At 37.0% G+C, this 24,395-nt stretch overlaps 1 protein-coding gene across 2 annotated transcripts in view; it reads left to right on the top strand.

Moving 5' to 3' along the window:
• The window catches only part of RNF217 (ring finger protein 217), a 111,602-nt gene that overhangs the window by 69,839 nt on the left and 17,368 nt on the right, over positions 1-24,395 (top strand). Inside the window, exons 5-6 of one of the 2 annotated variants that reach the window (XR_004645138.1) lie at positions 7,979-8,050; positions 11,542-11,611. Coding sequence is in view for 1 of the 2 variants with exons in the window: in XM_034765747.1 (XP_034621638.1) it covers positions 7,979-8,050; positions 11,542-11,615 (146 nt within the window). In the remaining variant the exon portion in view is untranslated. Of the gene's footprint in view, positions 1-7,978; positions 8,051-11,541; positions 12,848-24,395 lie in introns of those variants that run through there. The other variant, XM_034765747.1, reaches the window with a different exon arrangement.

Genomic DNA, 24,395 nt, shown 5'->3' with positions numbered 1-24,395 from the left:
ATTTAGTAGTAATTACCTGGAATTTTAATGTAAGGTTTGAGTACCTGAACCTAGGATGACTCAATCAGAGAATTCTGCATTGATGTACATGGTCCTAACGTATTTCAGGCTGTTACAGAAGGGAAACAGGCTTTTTTTATGTTGCTCTAGTACAAGATGTGGAAACAAAAAATGTATGGGTAGCAAAATATAATGGAATTCCAATAAATCTCAGAGCAGAAAATTGAAAAATAAAACCAGAATGGTTTGAATCTAATTAGGACTCAAGATTGCTGAGGAGAAAACATTAGGCTGCAGAGTAAATTTAGCGTATAATTTGGTTGTCTGAATCAGGGGAATGTTACGTATTAAATGGCATCAGTTTCTTATGAGCTTGTCTCCTGATAATTCCTTCATTCAGGAAGGTGGAAAATGCTGAAATTGAGCTGATATTTACGAGATTTCAGCTCAGCTTGTGAATTCTGCCATATGGTGGAAATCTTGTGAGATCAGCTACACCTGTAAGATTTTCACCATCTTGTGCAGAGAGTCTGTTCTTGGGAACTTTCAAGTATCTCTGAACCAGAACTGGAAAATAGTTTCATTCCAGTTTTGGATCTGGCCTTGAACTAAAACTGTAAGGGTTTGTTTGGTTCTTGTAGTTGTGAATCCAGAACTCATTATACTATAGAAAATTTTGAAGAGATTCTTATAATGCTAGTTCTTGACCAATCACTACTTGGGGCAGGATTGAAGAAGGCTATAAAGGGGAGACAACATAATGTAACTTGTAGGAAAATAGCATATATGGAGTATAGTATAAATTAAAACAACCCTTTAGTGTAGAGAAGTGGGATTTCCTGACTGTTAGCCCTATAGCAAAATGAATTGGCATTTAGGTCTGGGACTCATGAAAGAATTGGAGGGATGTAGTGAGGAAGTGGAGTGCCATATGATCAAAGTGAAATATCTCCAGCAGCATTTTAATTCCTGTTTTGGAAGGAAAATGCTTATCTTAAACAAAAATCTGTTTTTAGAAATAACGAAGTCTGTGCTTTAAAGTGTTTTGAATTTGTTTTTTACCATGCAATCCTGATTTCAATTTTAGAGTTTATATAAAAAGGGAAAGTTTTTTTGCAGCAGACTTGGCAGGCTGGCAAACTTGCTGTTTAGAAGCAAATGTTTCAGCTAGAAAAACCTGCACATGTCTCTGATAATAGGCAGACCGTCTATTTAAAAATTATTAAAAGAAATCAGAGAAAGGGGGGGGGGAATACATACAGCTGAAGTGATAGGCAAAGTGAGGAAAGGAACAATCTTTCACCCTGCCTTCAACCAGCAGATTTTTTTTTTTTTAAAGGGATTTTGTCCCCGGTTTCCAGGGAAAGCAGTAAGACTAAGCCTCTGGTGTCCAAAAACAAATTAGCAGAATTTCATCTCTACCCTGTGTAGCCTTTGTTTAGCTGAGTTGTAGAAAACAGGATGATCAGACCAAGGCCTGCTCTACACCTAAAACTTAGGTTGACCTCACTATGTCATGTAGGGGTGTAGTTAAGCTGACCCTAAGCCTCAGTATAGACGTTGCTAGGTCAGTGGAAGAATTCCTCCATTGACCTAGCTTCCACCTCTTAATGAGGTGGATTTACTACAGCAATGGAAAACCCCCTTCCATTGCTGTAGCAAGTGTCTACACGGCTGTGCTACTGTGATGTCTCGGCAGCTGTAGTGCTTGTAGCATAGATGTAGCCTAACTTGGGTTTATTATGGCAGGGATTGTGAATCCCGTTGGTCACTGAAAACGGGGGGGGGGGGAATACACAGTTCATTTACATTTATAAAAGCATCATCTGACTCCAATTAAGTGCATTAATGGTAAATCATGTGCTGCATTACTGATTACATGCTACATAGCAGGGCAAAACAACGACCATAAAACAGATTCCATTATAACAACTGAAGCTTTTATATCAGAAATAACTGTTTAAAAACTTGCTCCAGTTCTAAGATTTAGAAATAGTATGTTTTTACGCCTGTTTATTCTATCTTCTACTCTCCCCTTCCTTCTCAAGACTGAGTGCCTGATTCGGCAGGATATATACACAATTTATGCTCTGCAGAAACCAGCATATGTCCCCAGTGTCCAGTCTTTGTTAGACATCTGAATGCAGATGCCAGGGTTATTTATTACTGGCCTGATAATAAGGCCTCATATATGTATTTGATTTTTTTAAATCCAGATGGGAACTGAGACTAGTATTTGCGGACTAGCTAGATCTGCCTGTATTTGTGTTTACGTATATTCTCAGTACAGATACTGGAGTGACTCCATAGTTAGTGTGTATTGAAATTCGTGCATAAATGGACAGAACACTCCGTTTCACATTAGTGGTTGAATTCAATATCCAAATAACCTAGTAGAACAATAGCTTTTTTTAAAGTTTTTTTTAGTCTAATTTTTATAACACATGTAGAGTAAAAGATTTCTTGGAGGGAGTAAACAGAGGATCTGCAGTGTTTTGAGGTGGATTTGGAGTACCGGTTCTCACCCTGAAGAAAAATATCATGAAATATACCAAAATAACATGAAAAGGTACAGTAAAACCTCAATGTTACAAACACCAGAGTTATGAACTGCCAGTCAACCACACACCTCATTTGAAACTGGATGTACACAATCAGGCAGCAGAGATCAAAAAACTCTCCCAAAAAACAAACAAGTACTGTGCTGTACAGTATTGTGTTAAATGTAAATTACTACAAAAATGTTTTAAAAAAGGATTTGACGAGGTAAGGAAACTGTTTCTGTGCTCATTTCATTTAAATTCATATGGTCAAAAACAGCATTTTTCTTCTGCATAGTAAAGTTTTAAAGCTGTATTAAGTTCATGTTTGGTTATAAACTTCTGAAAGAACAACCATTATGTTTTGTTCAGAGTTACGAACAACCTCCATTCCCAAGGTGTTCCCAACTCTGAGGTTCTACTGTAGCTGGAATTGCTTGAGGTTGTTCTCCTATTGTCAGATAATCTCGTACCGTTAGCTTCCATTTAATTAAGGTGTAGAATTCGAAAAGTTTTTCTTTTTAAGTTTGGTTGTTTACTTAGTCTCCAGTATTTCTCAGCATTTAATATTTCCTATAATAGTGATTGACAGCATCATGATCCTTGTGCATTAATTGGACTAGATTCTCGGCTGGTGTAAATTGGAAGAGGCTCCACTAAAGGCAATGGATCTACACCAGTTTACATCAGCTGTGTATCTTGCCCAGTGCGTTCTATGTAGAGGCCATACCTATAAAGTGTCATTGGTGCATTCTGTTTACAATGATAAACCAGTTCTTTAGTGGTGGCTATGGCAGACCCCTTTTTAGCAGTGGAATTCATTACAATTTATGCTTCATCAAAAATATTCTGTTGTAGACTCATGTTGTATCTGCTTCTCCTCAGCTTAAGGTGGACGGTGGATATACCAGCTAGTAGTAGAAAATGGACAGTCCTGCACTGGCAGGACCAGGGATTTATTGTCCTACTTAATCTTACAACTGTAAGTTCAGTGACTCTATTAACTGAATTTGAAGGCACAGATGGGCTGATTACAAGCCGTAAGCTAGGTATTTCTCTCTGGTGGTGAGAATTCTCCTCCTGCCCTCCTCCCATCACTTAAGTTTCTTGCTCTAATGAGTTCCATTCATTCTGATAAACAGAGGTGTTCTGTTGCTTTCCCTCACTTTTTTTTAGTGTTCTAATTTAGATATTTCATACATTTTATACAAATAGTTTCTTCAGTTAAACCCCATGAATGGTGATGTGTTAAGCAGTAACTGTTATTTTTTTACTGCTGCCAAGCATGCTAACCAATATCATCTGGAGTGGATTGATTTAAATCACTGATTTTAATTATGATTTAAATCAGCAAATGGGAAACCTTGATTAAAATTGATTTAAATCAAGATCTTTCTGCTTGCTGATTTTAAATGACTGATTTTAATCTTGTTTTGCATTTGTACCTTTGAGATAGTTCCTAAAGAATGGTTGATACTGGTAGGTTGGTAACCAGTGAAATCTTAATTTGCAACTAAATATAGCCTTTGCTACTTTTTGTTAACCAGGAGAATACACTCCATCTATGCACATTTAAAGTAACTATATAGATGTGAGGTTTCAGAGTAGCAGCCGTGTTAGTCTGTATCCGCAAAAAGAAGAACAGGAGTACTTGTGGCACCTTAGAGACTAACAAATTGATTAGAGCATAAGCTTTCGTGGACTACAGCCCACTTCTTTGGATGCATCCGAAGAAGTGGGCTGTAGTCCACGAAAGCTTATGCTCTAATAAATTTGTTAGTCTCTAAGGTGCCACAAGTACTCCTGTTCTTCTTTTTATATAGATGTGACAATCTGGATAGTTGAACAGCTGTGTCCTCTCAACACACTGCTTTGCTTTGAGAACAACCACTCCTTGCCTGTTCACATACAGCCTCTAGCATGCAAAATCACTCCCAGCTGAATTATCTGAGTTCTTCTAGCCAGCCACTCCTGAATTACGTTGCAGAGTGAAACCAGCACATTCTCAGTCCCAGACTTGTCCCCAGAAATGTGCGTCTTGTACTGCCCAACTCTTTTTCTTTCCGTGCAGTACAAGCTCATAGAAAGTCCATCATTTCATTAATAGAAAATGATATGCACAAACCCTGTTATCTCGGGTTCCAGACACTTCAATCCAAACACACACTGGTTTAGATAAAACTAGTTTATTAACTACAGAAAGATAGATTTTAAGTGATTACAGGTAATGAGGCATAAAATAGTTACAAAGAAATAAAAGGTAAACGCAAACTAATCCCTAATTTATGAAGCTAAATGAATTCAAAGCAAAGGTTTTTTTCACCACATACTTTCACTGGCTGAACTCCTTTAGTCAGGACCACTCCCTTAGTTCACTGATGCGTCCTTTATCTTTCAAACATTGTTGATGCTGTGAGTGGAGATGAGGGGAAAGAGGTGATTTGTGTCCTCTGTTTCTCATTTTTATATCTTTTACTCTTTGAGAATCCTCTCCAGCTGAGGTTCAGGTGACAGCCAGTCTGCTTATGTGGAAACCCCCAGCTGTTCCACTGCCAAAATGTAAATTTCTTACTCACATCCTTCTTCCTGTTAAAGAATGGCCACTCAACCTGGTAATAGTTCACTTGATTATGTTGACACCTGGCTCAGGTTCCGGCTAACCTTTTGTCTCTGAGGAACTGGTTTGGGCTGTTTTCCTAACTTGGAGCATGTCTCAGCAGTGTCCTACAGTAAAATCTTATAACTTTACATACAATGTTGCTGCACACATTTTACCAGGACAATAATATTTAGTACATTTTGAGTTTTCAAACAGTACCTCACAATGCACAGTTAATACAAAATTTATCATAGTCTTGTAAAAGTGGTGAACATAAGGGTACAGTCTGTCACAAAAGATTAACGTACATTTATTCAGATTCTTAATTTTTACATTTTTTATTATAAAATGGTGAATGACACATTTTTTTACTAAATTGATTTCTTTTACTTGTGACTTGTGTTAAACTATATTTGCATGGTAATTGGAATTCAATTATAAATGCACAGACAGCATTTTAATATTGTTTTTATTTAATAAACTACCATAACTATGCTGGTTACAGAATAAGAAAGTTTATCAAAATATGTATTAAAGGAATTATTACATGTAGTTACTGAATTGAACTGATTTGTTTCTGGTCACCGTCCTTCAAGATTTTAGAACTATTAGATCTCATCCTCTCACAGCTAGCTTTTATTCATAGATTGGAAGAGGGGGGGAAAAAAGCTTTCCTACTCTTTTTCAACTCCCAACAGGTTTCTCACCTTTGAACGAACTAGTTGATTGAACTAATATGAAGAAAATATTCTCTCTGCATCTGCAGCAGAGGCTACTTCTGCTTTAGCACTACAACAAACTCTGATTCCAGGTGCTTAGCCAGTGATTTCCAAGTTCTACCAGTTCAGTGGTTTGACGTTCTTTGAAACTTCAGTAGCAAACATGCACTGCTTGTGTATTTTTAAATGCAATTATTTTAATAAATTTCATAAGCTTAGGCCTGAGAATAGCTTGTCATAACTTCAAATATTTTAAATATTTTTACTTTTAAAAAATGTAGTTGAATAACAAAAATTGGAGGTTTTTTATCTATATGCTTATCCTTGATCGCCTTGTTTCCTTGTGGTCCCCACCTTCTCTTTGCATCCATCGGCTGTCTCTTGTGTTAGATTGTAAGCTATTTGGGGCAGAGACTGTTGTCTTGTTCTTTGTACAGCACTTAGCACAATGGCATCCTGATCCATGGGTAGGCGTCTAGGTTTTATGGTAATACAAATAAACTTTTCCAAGTCTTTTTTTTCAATAATGAATCATAATTTGAGAACCCTTCTCTCCCACTCAACACACTCTGTTTTTAAGGCTTTTTGAATTACACAGAAGTGTAAAAAGGACCAGTTCAGTTACTGTTGTAAATGTTTGTGAAACATCTTGTTTTCCCTTCAAACTGCTCAAATTAGTGGCTCTGGTTCTGGAGAAGCTTACATCATTGTTCTCTTGAATGATGAAATCATTCCCTAAAACCTAATCGAAGTCAGTCTGTATTTCTGGGGTATCTATTTTTAATTTTCCTCCATTTGAACTACTGGACCATTAATAACAACAAAATACTTGGCATTTACTTCCCGTTTTGCATTTTCAAACAGGTGAGACCAGAGCCCCTTTGTGCTACATGCTATACAAACACATGGAGAGAAACTACCCCTGTTTCAAGAGTTCAGTCTGTGTCAGCAAGACAAAGTAGTTGTATTGCATGGATTCTAATTTAATCCAAATTGGTATCAGTTTGGCAAGATTTTGGCTGCTCAATCCTCCCATGCAGTTCAACAAGCTGTAAACCAGGGGTCGGCAACCTTTCAGAAGTGGTGTGCCGAGTCTTCATTTATTCACTCTGATTTAAGGTTTCGCGTGCCCGTAATACATTTTAACATTTTTAGAAGGTCTCTTTCTATAAGTCTATAATATATAACTAAACTATTGTTGTATGTAAAGTAAATAAGGTTTTTAAAATGTTTAAGAAGCTTCATTTAAAATTAAATTAAACTGGAGAGCCCCCAGGACTGGTGGCCAGAACCCGGGCAATGTGAGTGCCATTGAAAATCAGCTTGTGTGCCATAGGTGGCCTACCCCTGCTGTAAACTAAAAAATACAAACCTAAAAAGAACAACCCATACAGGGTAACTTCTATGCTCCTATGGCTTCTACTCAGCATAACTCTTCTCACCCAGTCCTGTGAGAGCCACACCATTTCTTTTAGGTATTGATTGGAAACAGGCTTAGATGCTCTTAGGGATTGGCCCTGCATCATGAAAGTCAATGGGAGCACTATCATTGCCTTCAAAGGGCAAAGGATCAGACCCTAAATTAGCTAGCTATCAGTTGGTAATGTCTCTTTGAGCTGCTGCTACTGACCGTTAACTGAGATCCCGTTTTTGGAGCTGGGCCTAACTCCATAGATCTCCAGAATGATGGATGCTTTGGTGGGGCATCTTCCTAGGGATGGTAGTGGGGTGGATGTAGTAGGACTCCTAGAGCCTCCCCAGGGGATACCAAAAGTACTGAGTATATATGCCCATCGTTCTGCTCTAATCCTGAAATGTCTTAAAATTAGAACTGGTAATAGATGAAAGCTCACTGTGAAAGCTGAGATTTACAAAGGTAGATTGTGGCATGTGAAAGTGGTTAGAGTACAGGAAGAGCGGAAGATTGGTTTATCACTAATGGCTTCTCACTGGAGTTGAAGGATATCATTACAAAGGGGAACTCCAGTAAAACTTCCAAAAATCAATTTTATTTCAGAAGTACCTATGAGGTTAGATTATTTCAAGGTGTTTTGGGGTAGTCAGGATGATGATGAAGTAAAATAAATAATTTTAATTTTGTAATGATTTTTGTTTTTCAGCTGGAAAATTACTCATTGCACCCTTAATACTGGTATTGGGACTGGCACTGGGAGCTATAGCTGTTGTAATAGGTAAGAACTCATGCAGTATAATAATGACTATTCTGCTAAAAAAAAAAAAAGGGAATTTCTAAGTCTAAGTAGTCAGGATATCTTGAATCTGATAATATAATTCAGTTGAAGCTTAGTGATCATACCGAAGGGTTAACACAAAACTGGGAATCGAAGCTGCAGATCTGGGTTCTAATCCTGATTTTGCCACTGACATGACACATGACCTTGAGCAATTAATTCAGTCTCACAGTAATGCCATTTTTAGAGATGGATAAATGGAGGCACAAATATATACATACCTCACAGGGGTGTTTTTGTGACTGATATTTGTAAAGCACTTTGCATCTTAATAATGCTTTCTATATGAGAATCTCAATGCATTATAATTATTTTTTCCTGTACAGGATTGATGCCTACCAGCTATTTAAAAAGAACAAATTATTTTCAGCGAATCAATACTTCGGGCTTGTCTACACTATAACGTTTTGCCACCTGAACTATATGAGTATAGTTACATTAACAAAACCTCTGTTAGTGTGGATGTAGTTATGCCAGTATGAAAGTGCGTATACCAATACATCTTAATCCTGGGTCAGAAAGCAAAATAAGCTATGTACTGATATAAAGCACCTTTATTCTGGTGTAACTGTGGCCATGCCTACACTAGAGGTGCTTTGGTGCTTGGTGTTTTTGTTTTGACTTTTTTTGTGACATTTCTATGCTCGCAAAAGCCCTAGTGCAGGGGTCGGCAACCTTTCAGAAGTGGTGTACCGAATTGTCATTTATTCACTCTAATTTAAGGTTTCACGTGCCAGTAATACATTTTAACGTTTTTAGAAGGTCTCTTTCTATAAGTCTATAATATATAACTAAACTATTGTTGTATGTAAAGTAAATAAGGTTTCTAAAATGTTTAAGATGCTTCATTTAAAATCAAATTAAAATGCAGAGCCCCTCGGACCAGTGGCCAGGACCCAGGCAGTGTGAGTGCCACTGAAAATTAGCTTGTGTGCCGCCTTCGGCACGCGTGCCAGAAGTTGCCTACCCCTGCCCTAGTGTCAGTGCATTAATACTGATAAAAATGCTTTTGCCTGTAAAGCTTATTTTGCTCACCAAGCTATACTGGTGAAAGCACTTTTTCTGCACTAAGAGGGGTTTGTATAGCAGTATACTGGTATAGGTATAACGGCAAAACTTCTAAGTGTAAAACTAGGCCTTAGCTATAATCAGATCACTGAGATGATCCTGCAGAGTAATGTGTATGCGGTTTAGAAAAGACATGTTGATTATATGTAGTTAATCTCTGAAATTGAAGTAATTATAGCAACGTCTGGTACCAACACTGCTGTAAAAGTAATCTTAATAGGGTAGTTGTAAACCACTCTACACCAGTAATTTCACCATCTGTATTTTGACAGTTCATTATTAAATACTGAGCTAGGAGTAATGACTTCAGTAGGTTTTCTCTATGGTATGATAGAGCTGCAGTCTCTGAAAAGCACATCTTTTCTAACCAGCCCGTATGGACTAATCTTTCAATTTGGATTGAAAAGTACCTCTTTTAACAAACTGTTCTTTTTCACTTAAAAAACACAATCAGGTTTATTAAACAGCTTGCTTTTTACAGAAAGGCTTTAAGATAAACTCAAATCTTTCTTAGGCTAGGATCAAAGGTGTCATATTAGCACACATTTGCTGATGTGAAGATAAGACATGCTGCCTTGAGCACATACTAAACTGGTTGAATTAAAGCCTAGAGAGGAACCTGGTCTTTAACTTGACCAATTTAGCATGTTTTAATATCAGTGTGTTAGAACATGTTGGATAACACAGGCAAATACTACACTTTTAAATCCTAGTCTAGACAAGGCATGAATGAAAATCACTCCAAGTAATATTTATATTTCTGTAGTACCGTCTCTCTGACCAACCCAAAGTGCTTTATAAATATTGATGAACTACATCCCTTTGAAGACAGAAAGGACTATTTCCCTCATTCTGCTGAAAGGTGTTGCTGTTTCTCCTCCACTTTTCAAATTAATGGTGTCATTGGAAAGCCAGTGAACTGCAGATGTTTCGTACACTCATTGTGTCTTGATGCAGACAGCTGGTGATCTAGAGACCATACTTTTTCACTAGGGAAAATGAAAACATTATATTTTAAACTTAATTAATCAGGAAGCAAATCAATAAGTTTTCTGTTAAAATATCCCTCCACCTAATGTTCAGGAAAGTGAAGTTACTAATAGAGGAAGACATGTAATACTTGAAATCTACATTCCATCAAAAAAAGGCAGGGACCGGGGGGGAAAAACAGCTTTAGGCAGAGTGTAAAAATGAATTGATTTTTTTACTAAGCCAGTACAAACAGTCTAATATCTGTGCAAAGCACCTTGTATTTAGCTGTGACGCTTGGAGTACCTTTCCTAGACCTGAAGAAGAGCTCTGTGAAGCTCGAAAACCTCTCTCTCTCACCTACAGAAGTTGGCCCAATAAGATATTACCTCACACAACTTGTCTCTCTAATATCCTAGGATCAACACAGCTATAGGAACACTGCATAAAACCACTTAGTATAACATGAATCACAATATCCTTGTGGCCCAAGATATTACTTTCATGTTAAATGGTAGTTCAGGTTATATCACCCATGTAAGGTTTTCTATAGTCAGAAATTGGGATTCTGGAAAGTGAGCAAATAGAAAAGAAAATTGAACTGAAAGTAAGTAACAATGAGTGTAACTTTGTGTCGGGGGTTTTAGATTTACATTTGTATGAAAACTGATTTATTAACTTAGTTGTGAATTTAAAACTGTGTAAGTTTAAAATATTCTCTTTAAATCTATGATGGAATTCTCATGTTTTGTATAATCGACACTACGGAATAGACATTTATTTTTGTTCCCGAGAGATAGGGGCATTAGCAGGAATTGTATCATGTAAATTACAAAATAAACACTGTGTTTTATCATAAAGCCAGTAGTTATGCAAGTAAATTAAATGTAAACCGTAAATTGAATGGCATCCTTCTTTTATACCCACAGGATCTTTATGCCAGATAAAATCAGAGGGTTAAGGTTTCTTTGAATAAATCTGAAAGTATTTTAGAAACCTTCCTGATAATTTATAATTTCACAGCAAAAAACTTTAATGTGGAGTTAAGATTGCCAGGGCTCAATAGTTCTGTACTATTTGTGTCCTTTGAGGTATTGTGAAAGTTTAAACTATGCAATTTCCGAAGTATAATATCAGTTTTAAACCCAAAATTAATGAAAGATAGAGAAATGTTAGTGTAGTTACCAAAAAGAGACTATTTTCCGTTCAGTATTTGCCGTGCTAGTCTAAATGTCTTAACCATTTAAAGTTTCACAGGAATTTGTGGAGCAATATTTGGATACTGGGTTTTGTGTGTGTGTGTGTGTGTAGATGCGCACACATTGAGGAATTACAATTTACTATTTATAACTATATACTATTTTCTTTTAATTTTGTGTGTTCTTTTCTGGCAGGTTTATTTGTGTTTCCTATCTATTGCCTTTGTAAAAAGCAGAGGAAAAGGTCACGGACAGGTATGCCCTGGTAAGAATGGACCTTACTCATCTGAACTGAGCTGGTCATGAAAGGGCTACACAAAAATTGTGCGACAGAGCAATATAGTACTGGTTAACAGCTTTGAAGCCACAGTCTTGGAAAAAGAATGGAAACTTTCTGCCATATTCCCTCCACACAGTACACTACTGCTGACCAGAATGCCTCCTACTCTGGTGCACTCCAAACAAGATGGGCCCCCTAACTGCTGCTTTTTAAATGTGTTTTTTATTTTAATTTTAAAGGTTTAGGTCTAAGTTTCTTTCGTAGACAATCAAAGTCTGTATTGTAGCCACAACTCTACTGATTGTCCTGTGAAGAAAGTATTTAATTAGTAACATGTTTTCCATTTAGCTTCTGTATAGGCCTTTCAGAGGAAATGCCTAAAGGTGTTTGAACTTTTACTGTACACTGAATAGCCTAGTCTGGTTTTAGAGTCTAATTCTGTAAATATTTTTCATCACACAGTGTTCTGTCTAACATACCAATATCTAAAATCAGATGCTGGAAGATGATGGCTGGTTATATTGTCTGCCGATTTTTACCAGCGGATTAGGGAGTTTAATCACCTATGTGGCAGAGGTTGCCACTGCCAAAATATCAGTGCCTCAAAGGGAAGTAAGGAGTAAAATTATTGGAACCAAGTCAATATTTGTTGTAGCATTTAAATTGTTAGGAATATAAGCAATGATTTTGGGGAGACTAATTCTGTAGGACAGTAGAGCAGTTCAGTCCCTCCCAGCAAAAAAGAAATGTTTGTCTTAGCTAATGAAACAAATATTACTGGCCCTTTCTGTCTGCAGGCACTCACTGAAAGTGAGATGGGGAAATGGGTAGGAGAGTCTGTTTTCATGGTGGAGCTAGAATTAACTTGTATCTTCAGTTGTATTTTGGCACATACACTACAAACTAGCTACAATATGAAGATTCAGTCTATGAAATATTATTTATCCAAACAGCACACGTTTATGTTGTTAAGTAGACTGCTCAATTCCTAAAAGACTCAATGTCTCCTGGGTGGGGGCAGGCACAGAGCGGAGGCAAGGAGTTAGAAACAATCCTACAAGTATTCCATACTTTGTTTTGTCTTCCTTGGTTTTGGTGATGTACGGTGACAACAGTACTTTTGTTTTAAGACAAAGGTGGGCAAACTACAGCCCGCGGGCCCCTCCTGCCTGGCCCCTGAGCTCCTGCCCCGGGGAGAATAGCCCCCCGGCCCCTCCGCTGCGGTTCCCCCTCGCCCACAGCCTCAGCTCGCTTTGGCACAATGCTCTGGGCGGCGGGGCTGCGAGCTCCTGGGGCAGCGCAGCGCAGCTGCAGAGCCCGGCCTGACCCAGTGCTCTGTGCTGCGTGGTGGCATAGCTGGCTCCAGCCAGGTGGCGCGACTCTCCTGTCCTGGCACTCTGGGCAGTCCAGCTGTAGTGCCGCCAGCCACCGGTGCTCCAGACAGCGCGGTAAGGGGGCAGGGAGCAGGGGGGTTGGATAGAGGGCAGGGGAGTTCGGAGTGGTGGTCAGGGGGCAGGGGTGTGGATAGGAGTCGGGGCAGTCAGAGGGTGGGGAACGAGGGTTGAATGGGGGCAGGGGTACCGGGGGGGGGCAGTCAGGAAGGAGGGGGGGGGTGGATGAGGTGGCGGGGGGCAGTCAGGAGCAGGGGTTCCGGGTGCTGTCACGGAACAGGGGCAGGAGTCCTGGGGGGGGGGGGGGGCATCAGGGGGCGAGAAGCAGGAGGGGGCGGATAGGGGGCGGGGCCGGGCCATGCCTGGCTGTTTGGGGAGGCACAGCCTCCACTAACTGGCCCTCCATACAATTTTGGAAACCCGATGCGGCCCTGAGGCCAAAAAGTTTGCCCGCCTCTGTTTTAAGAGCTCGACTAGTCCTGCTGTTTATTCCTAACTTAAAATCATATTATTCTGACTGACTTCTTTTTCACAGTCCATTGCAATCAGAACAATGTAATTAAAAGTTAGGAATAAGTTACTAGAAATAAAAAACAAAAAAATCCCACTATCTTGCTATCATGCAAATATCACTAAAGTTTTTATTTAAAAAATGTTAGGAAGAAGAAATGAAAATGTATATGTAACAAGAATATCTAAACATTAAAGGAGGAGGAAATCAAAAGATCAGTTTTTTTCCCATAAAGTGTCAGTTGGCCTTTAAGAAACAAAAGGAATAAGATTGCTTAAAATGGCCATATTAACTGATCACATCTAACCAGGTATTTATATATGCTGTGATTTTATTTAGTCTCCTTGAAAGCCTGTAAGGTGTTGTAAATTGCACCCAAATACAGCATACAATTTTGAGTATATATTTTGCACTGATATCCTAAAAAAAAAACCCCCAAAAAAACAAAAAAAAAACCCTGAAACATGAATATAACAGTAGCAGTTTAGTGATCCATGTTTACCTCTGCAGTAGAGTGTACTTCAACTTCAAAGCCTCAGTGGAAGAAATTGTAGTGGATTTTGTTTACCTGGCAACACAAATGTCAGCTTACAATAGTTGGCTAGTGTTTGCTTATTACAGGCATTAGCCAGCTTGCTTTTTTTCTTACCAAAACACTGTGTACAAGTATATAATAGTAACCAAGATAGTTACAACAGCACCTCTCAGTTCATCTTCCATTTCAGTTTAAAGGTATGCTGACCCTGCAATTGTGGAAATAGGACCTTTTCTAAGAGTTTCATATTAAAAACTGAGGCAATTACCTAATTTCAAAGTATAGTATTTCCAATGAAAATACATATATTATGTAGCTTTAAAACCGTATCTGCTATGATACATCTGTCCCTTATTTTGGTTGTACCTGAAAGTTGTCAGCTGCCTTGAAACTAGTCTGTTTTAAGAGAGTCCGTTTTCTGAGGTCATACATATCAGTTGTTTTTGGATTACTCAGGGATTTTTATTCTTTTTTTTTTTTTTTTGAAAGTCAAATAACTTTCTGGGGATACATTTGTATTATTTAGAAAAGTTTCAGACCTTAGAGATGTATAGAGAGTTTTGGTGTTTGCAGTGCAGTCTATAAAACAGTGTCAAATCAACTATTTCATTTAAGAATATCTTAGTACTTGAGATTTTCTGTAGTTGGTTACATAGTGGAATGTTCAATTATTCTTCCTGGTTCTTTATAAATGTTTGAAATAGTCTTACAATATGTAACCTATTTTTGTAGCTTTTTCAGTATGGGAGGTTTGAGGTAATAACCTCAGATTTTCTTATGGGAATGCAAGTAAGATCTTAAGATAAGAGAATGGAATGAATAGGATGCATTTCCACATTAGTACCATCAGCGTGGGTAGGGTAATAGATCCAGTCACTTTTTATTATAATCAAAACAATATTTGTAAACACAAAAAGCATGCCATTAAGGTTAAAAAAATACAAAATAACATCTCTCAATTCCTACAATACTGTGTCATCTGGGGCGTTAATTTAATCAAGGTAGACAAAATCAAATGGAAATTATTTTCCATTTTGTTTGTACATATAACAAAATTAGGCAAGTTTGACCTAATGAATTTATAAAGATGAGAGAGTATGTTTATCTTTTGTATGCTCTCTCTCCAAAAGAATGATAGGAACAATTGATTGTGCTTTCTTGTATGAAAGGAGAGAGATTCAGTCCTGGATTGCTTGCTTGCTTTGTAGTTCTTTTCTTCACTTTTCTTAAATAAAAAATACCTTAAAAATTTGAACACTATATTAAAAAAGACTATTTTATATTCCAGTTGTTTAAATATGTAAACACATAAATTGACACCTATTCAAATATGAATACTTAAGTTTAACTATTTTTTGTTGATAAAATTTTGATTTCTAAACAGTCTTTTAATTTCCTGGGAAATTTAATATTTGATTTGAAAGTAAAAGTCAGTATTTTCTAAATTATTTCTGATACACACAAACTACACCAAAATTTCTGGAATAGAATTTATTTAACTACTATGATTTGGAAATTGATCAATGGTTTTTCATTCATCCCCTTGCAAAATATTTTTATTTGTAAATTATATAGAATAAAACCTACATTACACCACTCTTTACTAGACAACAGTTCTGCTCCACCTTTATCAGTAAACCACTTCCATTAAAACACTAAGTTGTTTCCCATTTGAATGATTGTTAAGACAGGTTTCATGTTACTGTATGCTGGACCCACGGATTCGGTAGGCACTAGGAAGTAGCTACAGTAGACAGTAAAAGGTTGTTTTTCATTTGAGGAGCTCTTTCACACCAAAAGACACATTCAGATTGAGATTCCATAGGGTAATTGGGGAGGGGCAGGCCAGTTCAGGACATGATTGCTGCCCACTGTAGAGATTCCTGTACAAAGATAATATAGCCTTAGTCTGAATTATTTTTCTACAGCCATCTCTCTGCAATTGGAAGCCTCCCTTAAAAGTAGGCCCCAACATCTGCTGCCAGCTGTATAAGCCCTATAATAGTGGCTCCACCTGTGTAACCTGGTAAAACAAGTTGGGCAGAGATCTAGGACTTCAGTGTAGAGGGCTCTGGCCTCCTGTTGATCTTCTTGAATCTGCGATTTTTGGATGCCAGTTTTGTTGCTCTTCCATGGAGAGGAACAACCTACCACCCACGATACATCTCAAAGACTTCCTCATTCTTTGTCCCCTAGCAGATTGTGCTATCAGAGGAGGAAATCTGGACCTGTGTACTTAAATTGTAACTTTAAGGTACTTATCTTCAAGGTAGTAGCCCTCCTGTGTGAAATAACATTTGAGGGCAAAAACTCAGGAGTTGTTAGCCCAGTATATAGTTATTACAGAGTTATCAGAGCCCCCTGAAATTATTAATATTGTATTGAAAAGTATCCTCTTAATCTTGCACTCTGACTGGCTATTCTGAATATATTTGTTTTGAATGGCTAGTGCCCTAGAACTCTCCATCCATATGTTCACAACAAACTGCCATCTACCAATTTATCTAACTCTAGTTTTCCCAATATTTCTCTCTCCCATGCTGCTCTTTGCCCCTTGAGGAAGGCTTAGTCCCCTCCCTTCTTTCACTAAGTGTAATTAAATTGTGTTTAATACAACTAGGTGAGGTTATAGTGTGGGAAGGGGACTAGAAGCAGAGACAACCATATTTATGGCAGGCATGTTATGGAGTTCTAGGTGTGGTAGCCTTTCACAGTGGAGGTATTTGTGTAACTGCAGTGATTATGCAGGGAATTGCATATTGTGTGATTGGAAAATAACTAGTTATTGTCCAAATCCTATTACCTTACCCAATAAGAGTGCAATGAATTACACAACTGAAAGGTGGGACTACAATTATGAGTCAATAACTGTACAGCAATCCTGTCCTCCAGTTGACTATATCACTTCCTTTTCAATATCACAAATTATATTTACAATGTTTCCAATTTTTATCATGTATTTATAGCACAGTATAGTCATATCTTTAAAATAATTAAAAATGCACTTTCAAATCACCTCTGTGATCTCCCTTTAGGACAGCAGGGGCTGAGGATCTATCCATAGTTCATTTTTTGAGATACTATATAAATAGGTGTTTATTTCACAGCTCTTGATGACATGATGGTTTTTTTGATTGCATCTGTTCACCTTGCCTTTGGAAGGTTGGACAACATGACGTTTTAATTTTTCTATAATATTAATGTGAGGTGAATATTGCCAATAATTCTAGAAAGTATTTGCATTGCCACTATGAATTTTGTTTAGTCAGTGAGCTGTCTGTTTTTCCAAAGAGTCACAGCAGTCAGTGTGACATTAAAAAAAAAAAGTGCAGGACAGTATATCTGTCTATTGTAGAGGACTGATAATTCTCTGCTTACATCTGTAGGGATTAAATGATTCTTAGAGAGTTTAATAGTTTCTCTTGCCAAGTGTATCTGGGGAAATTGGTTCAAATTCAGTGGCCAAACGGATTACTTTTACAGACTTTGAACTTTTAAATCTTGTGGCATATCTTTCTGGAGTGGATCTTAAACCATTTATCATTCTTGGTCATGGTTATAGCTGTGAACCATGAGCCATTATAACTTAAATCTATATTAGATCACTTTGAATGTTGCTGATGGGAAGCATCCTAAAGGAGCACTTTGAAAGAGAATTTCATGATTTCTTCATCAGTAGCCGCTTAGTTGCAGTGGGCCAAATTTGCTGCTGGTGTTTGCTGCAGGCACAACTCCATTGGAGTCACTGAAGTTGCACCCATTTTTATGCCAATGGTAAATTTGGCCCACGATGTTTTGACCAAGTTACATGAAGTTATGTTTAAGGATTTTACATCTTCTGTAAGAGCAGAATTTTTCAGAAAGGTGCTCTCCTCTCCACCCTTGTAAGGCATCCCATCTTTTTTCTATCAAAACCTCTTAGCAGTTTCTTCATAGCACCAGTTTTTGTTTGGTTGTGTTTTATTTTTTTTATTTTTTTTTTCTGCGGGGAAGTGAGGCTAGACTTTTTTCTGGTAGAAGAACAGTTGATCTGGTCTCAAATTGCTTTCTCTGGAAGGTCCCATGCTAAGGGAATGTTGACTTGTAATAGTACCTAGCCATTTTTCCTCTTTGGGATACTAGTAAGCCACTTAGTTTATAGTGTTAATTTAGGCATTTTTTTTAAAGCCTGCCTTATTCAGCAGACCCACATCAGTAAGTTTTAGGAACTGCAATCAGCCAACATCCAGAGTTTTTAAAGAGGGACTTTCAAACTGGGACAAACTTGAAAAAGAGTACTCCTATACAATTAGCAGTTTGAGTTGCTAATATTTTTTGGCATTTTACCTATTGGTAGTAGAGATATTTACATCAACGAAACGCTTTCAGAACCAAGCTTCATCATTTGTTATATTTTGCAGTGAAGTAGTCTTGTGATTCAGAAATCAGCCTGGCATGGGAAAACAGTGGTCTTGATTCAACATTTTGACTACACTTATATAGGAGTAATTGGCTTGTTAAGAGGCAAGAAAAATCAAAATACATAGAAGAATGAATATGAGTTTAAAGTGTGACTGTATTTGTAAGTTTTCATACCATTGAGTTGATCTTAGCAAAAATGTCCCCATAACACATTGTGATTCCTTAAAAACAGCACCTACAACAAAATTACTTTCTGTTCGCAGGACTGTAATTTTCCTGGTCTAGCTTCTTCCATGTCATTCCAAGTGATAGTAAAGGATTTAGAGCTATCTATATTCTCTTCCTATAAAAAGTGGAAACATTAGCAGTGAAAGGCATTTAATCATTAATGCTCTTTTTAATATGACAGTAAAATACTTGCCAATACCTACGGTAGATTAGGAACTTGATCATAGAATGCATGATGTATTTGAGATATGACAGTGTGTAAGTAAGGTACAGTTACTTATTTCCTAGAAAAGTAAAATTGAATGTCTAAATACGTTTCATCTTTCCCCTTAAAAATTATTGCAAGTCTTGTTATATAAAATTAAAAGGCCCTGTTCTCAATGGTAATTAGGAAAAAAAAGTACTGCATACAGTGCAGCAGAAAACCTTTCATTTTCTGTTTGGCTCATATGAAAAACTGAACAGTAAATCTGAAATTATTGTGAGGAACAAAGTCAAAATGGCAGAGGTTTCTTTCTAAATTATTAGAGAAATACCCACTTTTACACTATAAAAAAAATTGAACAAAAAGTACGTGCAAGATCGTTTTAAACATCAGTGCATGCAGCCCCATGCATTTCCAGCTATAATGTTACAGAAGACCTGTCATTAGCAATTAGGAAATTCGTGGAAAACAGTGAGAGAAAAATGATACTTTGTTAGCAGGTTTTTTTAATTATCGCTAACTCAGCATAAAGTTACTGTGATCCCTCGACTGCATCATTTTACAAAGGAAAAAAGGTGAAATGAAAAACATACAGTCAAAACAAGCTGTTAAATAAGAACACTGCTGCTTGTAAATTGCTGATGCAGTCAAGAAATGTGCTCATATCTGATTCAAGTTCCAGGGGAAGCCAAGCAGGTTCAGTCTTGAGCCATGTCCCCCCCCCCCCCCCATTTTTTTTAACATGGAAATTGCAGTTAAGATTTTTTCATGTCAGTCTACATTCTCCTTTATACCCAGAAATTGCAAGTACAAGGAGGTAAATTTGTCTGTTTGTGCCATCTCATAATAAAATGTTTATTTTATGGCCAGTTATACATTTTATTTAATCATAATCCCAACACACAAACTGATTGTTAAAGTGGCTAAAGAAGGAAATAATTGCATTTAAAATTGACCATTTGACACAATATTGGTACAGTATTACTATTAGCTAATGCAGTTTAGCATGTATAAATAGTATCACATTTGGGATTATAGTATGATAAGAATTTTATCATTACATAATATTGTTCAGTTTAATAGCAATGGCTCCTAAAAAGAGAATGATCTTAGGCTAGTATAAATGGATGTAACTCAATAGATTTTAGTGAAGCTAGGCAGATCCATAAAAGCTGAGGATCTGACCTATTATATTTTCTATGGGAAAATTTAAAAATAAACTCCTAATGTCTCCTTTGGGATTTTTCTAAAAAAAATCCAAAATTAGACAGCCCAAAATCTTTTTTTGTCCAATCTTGAAATGTTCAGGGCCAAATTTCTTATCTTTAGTGGCAATTAAATCATTGAAATAAAATAGGTTATTTTTTGTATGTGATCTAGATAAGTACAATATATGGTGAGAAAATAAAAACATTACTCCTGCTCCTAACATGGATCAGAACATAGGTGCTGATCCTACTTCTAGCAAAATCAGTGACAAATCTTTCTCCCCTTATATGAAGTAGATAGGAATGCTGGGGCAAGAGGGAATTTGGATTCATCAAATAGTTTCTCCAAATTTATTTTAAAATGAAAAATTGCACACATGAATAGGACTCTAGTATGTCTCTTAGCTAGTGAACAAAGAGAGAGAAACGTAAAGGCCATTACAAATTGGAAAAGTGGGTATAGTATTAACACTTGCTTTTCAGTTTTGATTTAGTGTATTATGTATTGACAGCATGTTTTTATTAACCTATGTTAGTGCCTTATTGCTTGAATCAGTTGAGTTTTCCTTTATAAAAAAGCCATATAGGAAATATTGACAAGTTGATTGCTATAAATAGACCTCTTTAGGCCAAAAGTCTTTTATTCTGAAACAGGAATATTTCAACATAATACATTTTAGGAACAAGAAAGGTAATCTCATCTGTTTAATTTTGGTTGATCTTAATCCTTTCTGTTTTTTAAACTACTATTCACCCCCCCTCCTTTTCCGGAAATGCATCTAAATATGTGTTGTCAGTGTTCATTTTGTCTTCTAATAAAAGTACCTGTGGGTTTTGACACAACCTTTCAGGCCAAATTTTAGATGAGTGTGAGTGGTGGAGCTAGGTTTTACAACCTTGGAGGGCACTGGATCATTTGTGGAGATTCCCTGTTCGATGGGTGTACTCCTTCTCTGCAGCTGCATCCTCTTTGCCCTGCTGAGGGAGTGCCTACCTCCTACAGCTGCACCCTCCATCCCGGCACCACAACCCTAATCCTGGCGCAGTGCAGGAAAGAGGCCTTGGGGATGGGGGTGGGCTGGGCTGGAAAGCAAGCCTGCCTTGCACTCACATGGCAGTGGTGGCTCCTGACCCACAGGGCTGGGCCTAGCTCTCTACTCTGGGTATTATAACCTAGCACACAGGTCATCAGAGCACTATTTAGGTTTGGCCTGGTCACCTTTTCATCACGACAGACGGGCAGCCAGGCCAAATTTGAATGAGTGGCATTGTGATGTGGCTCACGGGGTTGCTATACCACTTCAACCTGTGCGCCATGTTGCAACTCCTGAAATGGCCAACCAGGCCCAGCCACATGGGACAGGAGCAGACGCTGCTGGGTGAGTTTGGGGTGGGCTTGCAGTGTCTCTGGCATCCAAGGATGCTTGAAGAGACATCCTGGCTAATATTTGACCCTCCATGATGATGGACTGAATATTTCCCTCTGAAAATGTTGTCATACACCTCCTTTTGTCAGTTACATAATATGCTTGAAAAGACACCACACATACACCTAAAGGCCCCTGGGGGAGGGAGGAGCAGTTGCCACCTACCTTTCTATTAGTTCTGCTAATGATGATACATTAAAAGGTTATAATCCTGGATTAAAGAGACTTATTTTTGTGTGAAGAGACTTGAGTTGAGTTAATTTGAAATGGATACAGGCCATACTGAGTAAGCAGCATTAGTTGTCCCTCTGTCTCAAAAAGGCGGATGTGATTGCAACTTCTTTCCTCCCTTCTGTGAAAATACTGGGTGAAGTCCCGGCCCCTACTGACTTCATTGAGGGCCACGATTTACCCACTATATTTAGATCACGTGAAGTACTTACATATGTACTATAAAAAATTACTAATCCCTTATTTTGTCTCTGTCCTCAAATCCGGTGTCAGAATAAGGAATATATTCTGTTTCTGAATTTTTGTAGATTCTTCTGAACTGTTGAAAATCTAAAAAAAATTAAAGACCAATAAAATGTCAATTGTCAAAAGAATTACTGTAGGCAAACTGATTTTTAGATGAAAACTGATGCTTGTTTTGGAAAATTATTTCTTCATGAAACTATAATCATAAATAGGCTTCCTTTATAAACTGTTTTCTACTCTCTGTTAAGGTTGTGGGGATTTTGTTTTATAGAGCCTTTCCTATTACTGAAATTTCTGAATTATAGAATTCTGGAATGTTTCATCCAGTCAATTATCTTAAATTACAGTAAGGAAAATCTTTGAAGAAATTATTATTCCCACCTGTAGTTTGACTTTTTTTATAAAGAAACATACAAGTACTTCACTAGGATTCAGTCAGACACACTACAATTCTGAAGTTACAAAGAACAGGGAATTTGATTGAGTCTTTCATTTCAGTGAGACTTATTGAATTGCCATAACCTTGTTGATACCCTCTCATACCAATAGCTTTATTCCTGTATTATCTTAAATTTATCAGAATTAAGTACTCTACAGCCTACTGAATGAGAGATCATGCATCATAAAACTTCAGCTATCATAAGAGAAACATGCAGTATTTGTGTAACAAATTGTTCCCTCAAAAGCACATTCCTCTCTGTTTCCATGCAAAATACTGAAAGATAAGGGACAATTCTTACCTTGTGTTTCTATTTGAAAATTACATTATACAGCAAAATTATTTAAGATAACATTTTAGCAAGAGTGATTGTGTCTATACTAAATTTGTGAATGTTGATCTAAACATCTCTATGCTACAGTAATTTGACAAAAAAAAAATCTCAATAGATGATTTTAGCCAGTATTTTTTTTTAACTAATCTACCTTCCAGACTGATACTTTAGAATTATATCAATGGCTATTACTGAATATGCTCCCTCCACGATTGCTTCAGTTTGTGTCAATGTTTTGTAATGAATATTTTTTGCTCTCCTTTTGAGTGCCTTTTGTTTTAGGTGGCCTATAGACAATGTTTGTCCTCTATCATCCTCTGTACAATCTGCCATAGTAGTGTCTGACTAAACTTGTTCTAATGAATGTATAACTAATAATTAAAATGAATCCTGTTCTTCAGAAACATTTAAACACAGGCTGTATATGCACATGTACAAAAACATGGAAACAAGGAAAAGCGTTGTCCTGCTGGACAGGACCTTTTGAAATTAAGTGAAATTTTTAACAGTTTATTTTCAAAATGGTACCTCACTAATAGTCATGTATAGATATGTCATTGTACTGTTCCACTTTGCTAAATCCAATCACACTTACTGTAGGCATTTTTAGTAAAGAGTGTCCAGTGAATCTGGTGTATATCCTGTGGGTGAAGTTCATAAGTCAGAAGCTTATGGTGCTTCAGTGCTTTTAAATGCATCCCTTTGACTTTCATCAATATTCTAATGTCCCTTATTTATGAGGAATTAAAAGGAAATTTTCTCATGATGAAATTGGAGGATGTTATAAAAAGAATCTGAATGCACTTCACCTGTTCTAGACCTAATCTTGGGAAACTGTGTTCTGAGTGTGTTAACATATGGATTGTGTGAAGGTATACACAGTGGAATTTTTCTTTACTTGCATGCTGAGGGTCATACAGTGTCATTTAGTAATGTCAACCTAATAAAGTTTTGGAGAAGAAAAAGCTGCTAACGTTTCTGAATCCTTTTTTGCAAGCAAAGGACTAAACTTCTGTAGCTGTACAAATTAGGCAAACAGCTCTGACTAACAGTGGTCATGTTAGATATGATCATTATACAACTTAATCTCTTTGAAGGATATTTAAAATGTTATAATTCTTTAACAAAAGTATTCTGTGAAAATACGTCACTTCAATCTATTTGTTACTTTTAACATCTTTGCTATACTAAATTGAATTTTCACTTCCCTATATTTAACTTTAAATAGTTAATCTCTCCCCATGTTAATATCTCAAAACTTCTTTCTTTATTTTAAAAAAATTAGCACATTCCATATAAAGCTAAACTATATCCTACTGTGGAATGGTAAAATGATTAGGATTAAAATAATCTTAGATGCATTTAAATGTTAATTTCTTTTGTAGAACAACTTTCCAAAGATCTGTTCCTTTGCAATGATGGAATTTTAAAAGCAAATTGCATAGAAGTCCGCTCTACTGCATTTGAAACATCAGCAGTGACTGCAAATGGAAACATATTGGCCCTTTAATTAAACAAGGTGCCTTCTCTGAGAAAGGGTTACTGACTTTCACAATACTGACTTGATAGTATTGACAGAATGGTGCTTTGTCTGATTGGCAAAAGGTCTACAG

Source organism: Trachemys scripta, chromosome 3, assembly GCF_013100865.1.
Source record: "Trachemys scripta elegans isolate TJP31775 chromosome 3, CAS_Tse_1.0, whole genome shotgun sequence".
NCBI classification, from domain to species: Eukaryota; Metazoa; Chordata; order Testudines; family Emydidae; genus Trachemys; species Trachemys scripta.
Note: the sequence above shows the minus strand (reverse complement) of the source record. Positions and strands in the feature narration are given on the sequence as shown.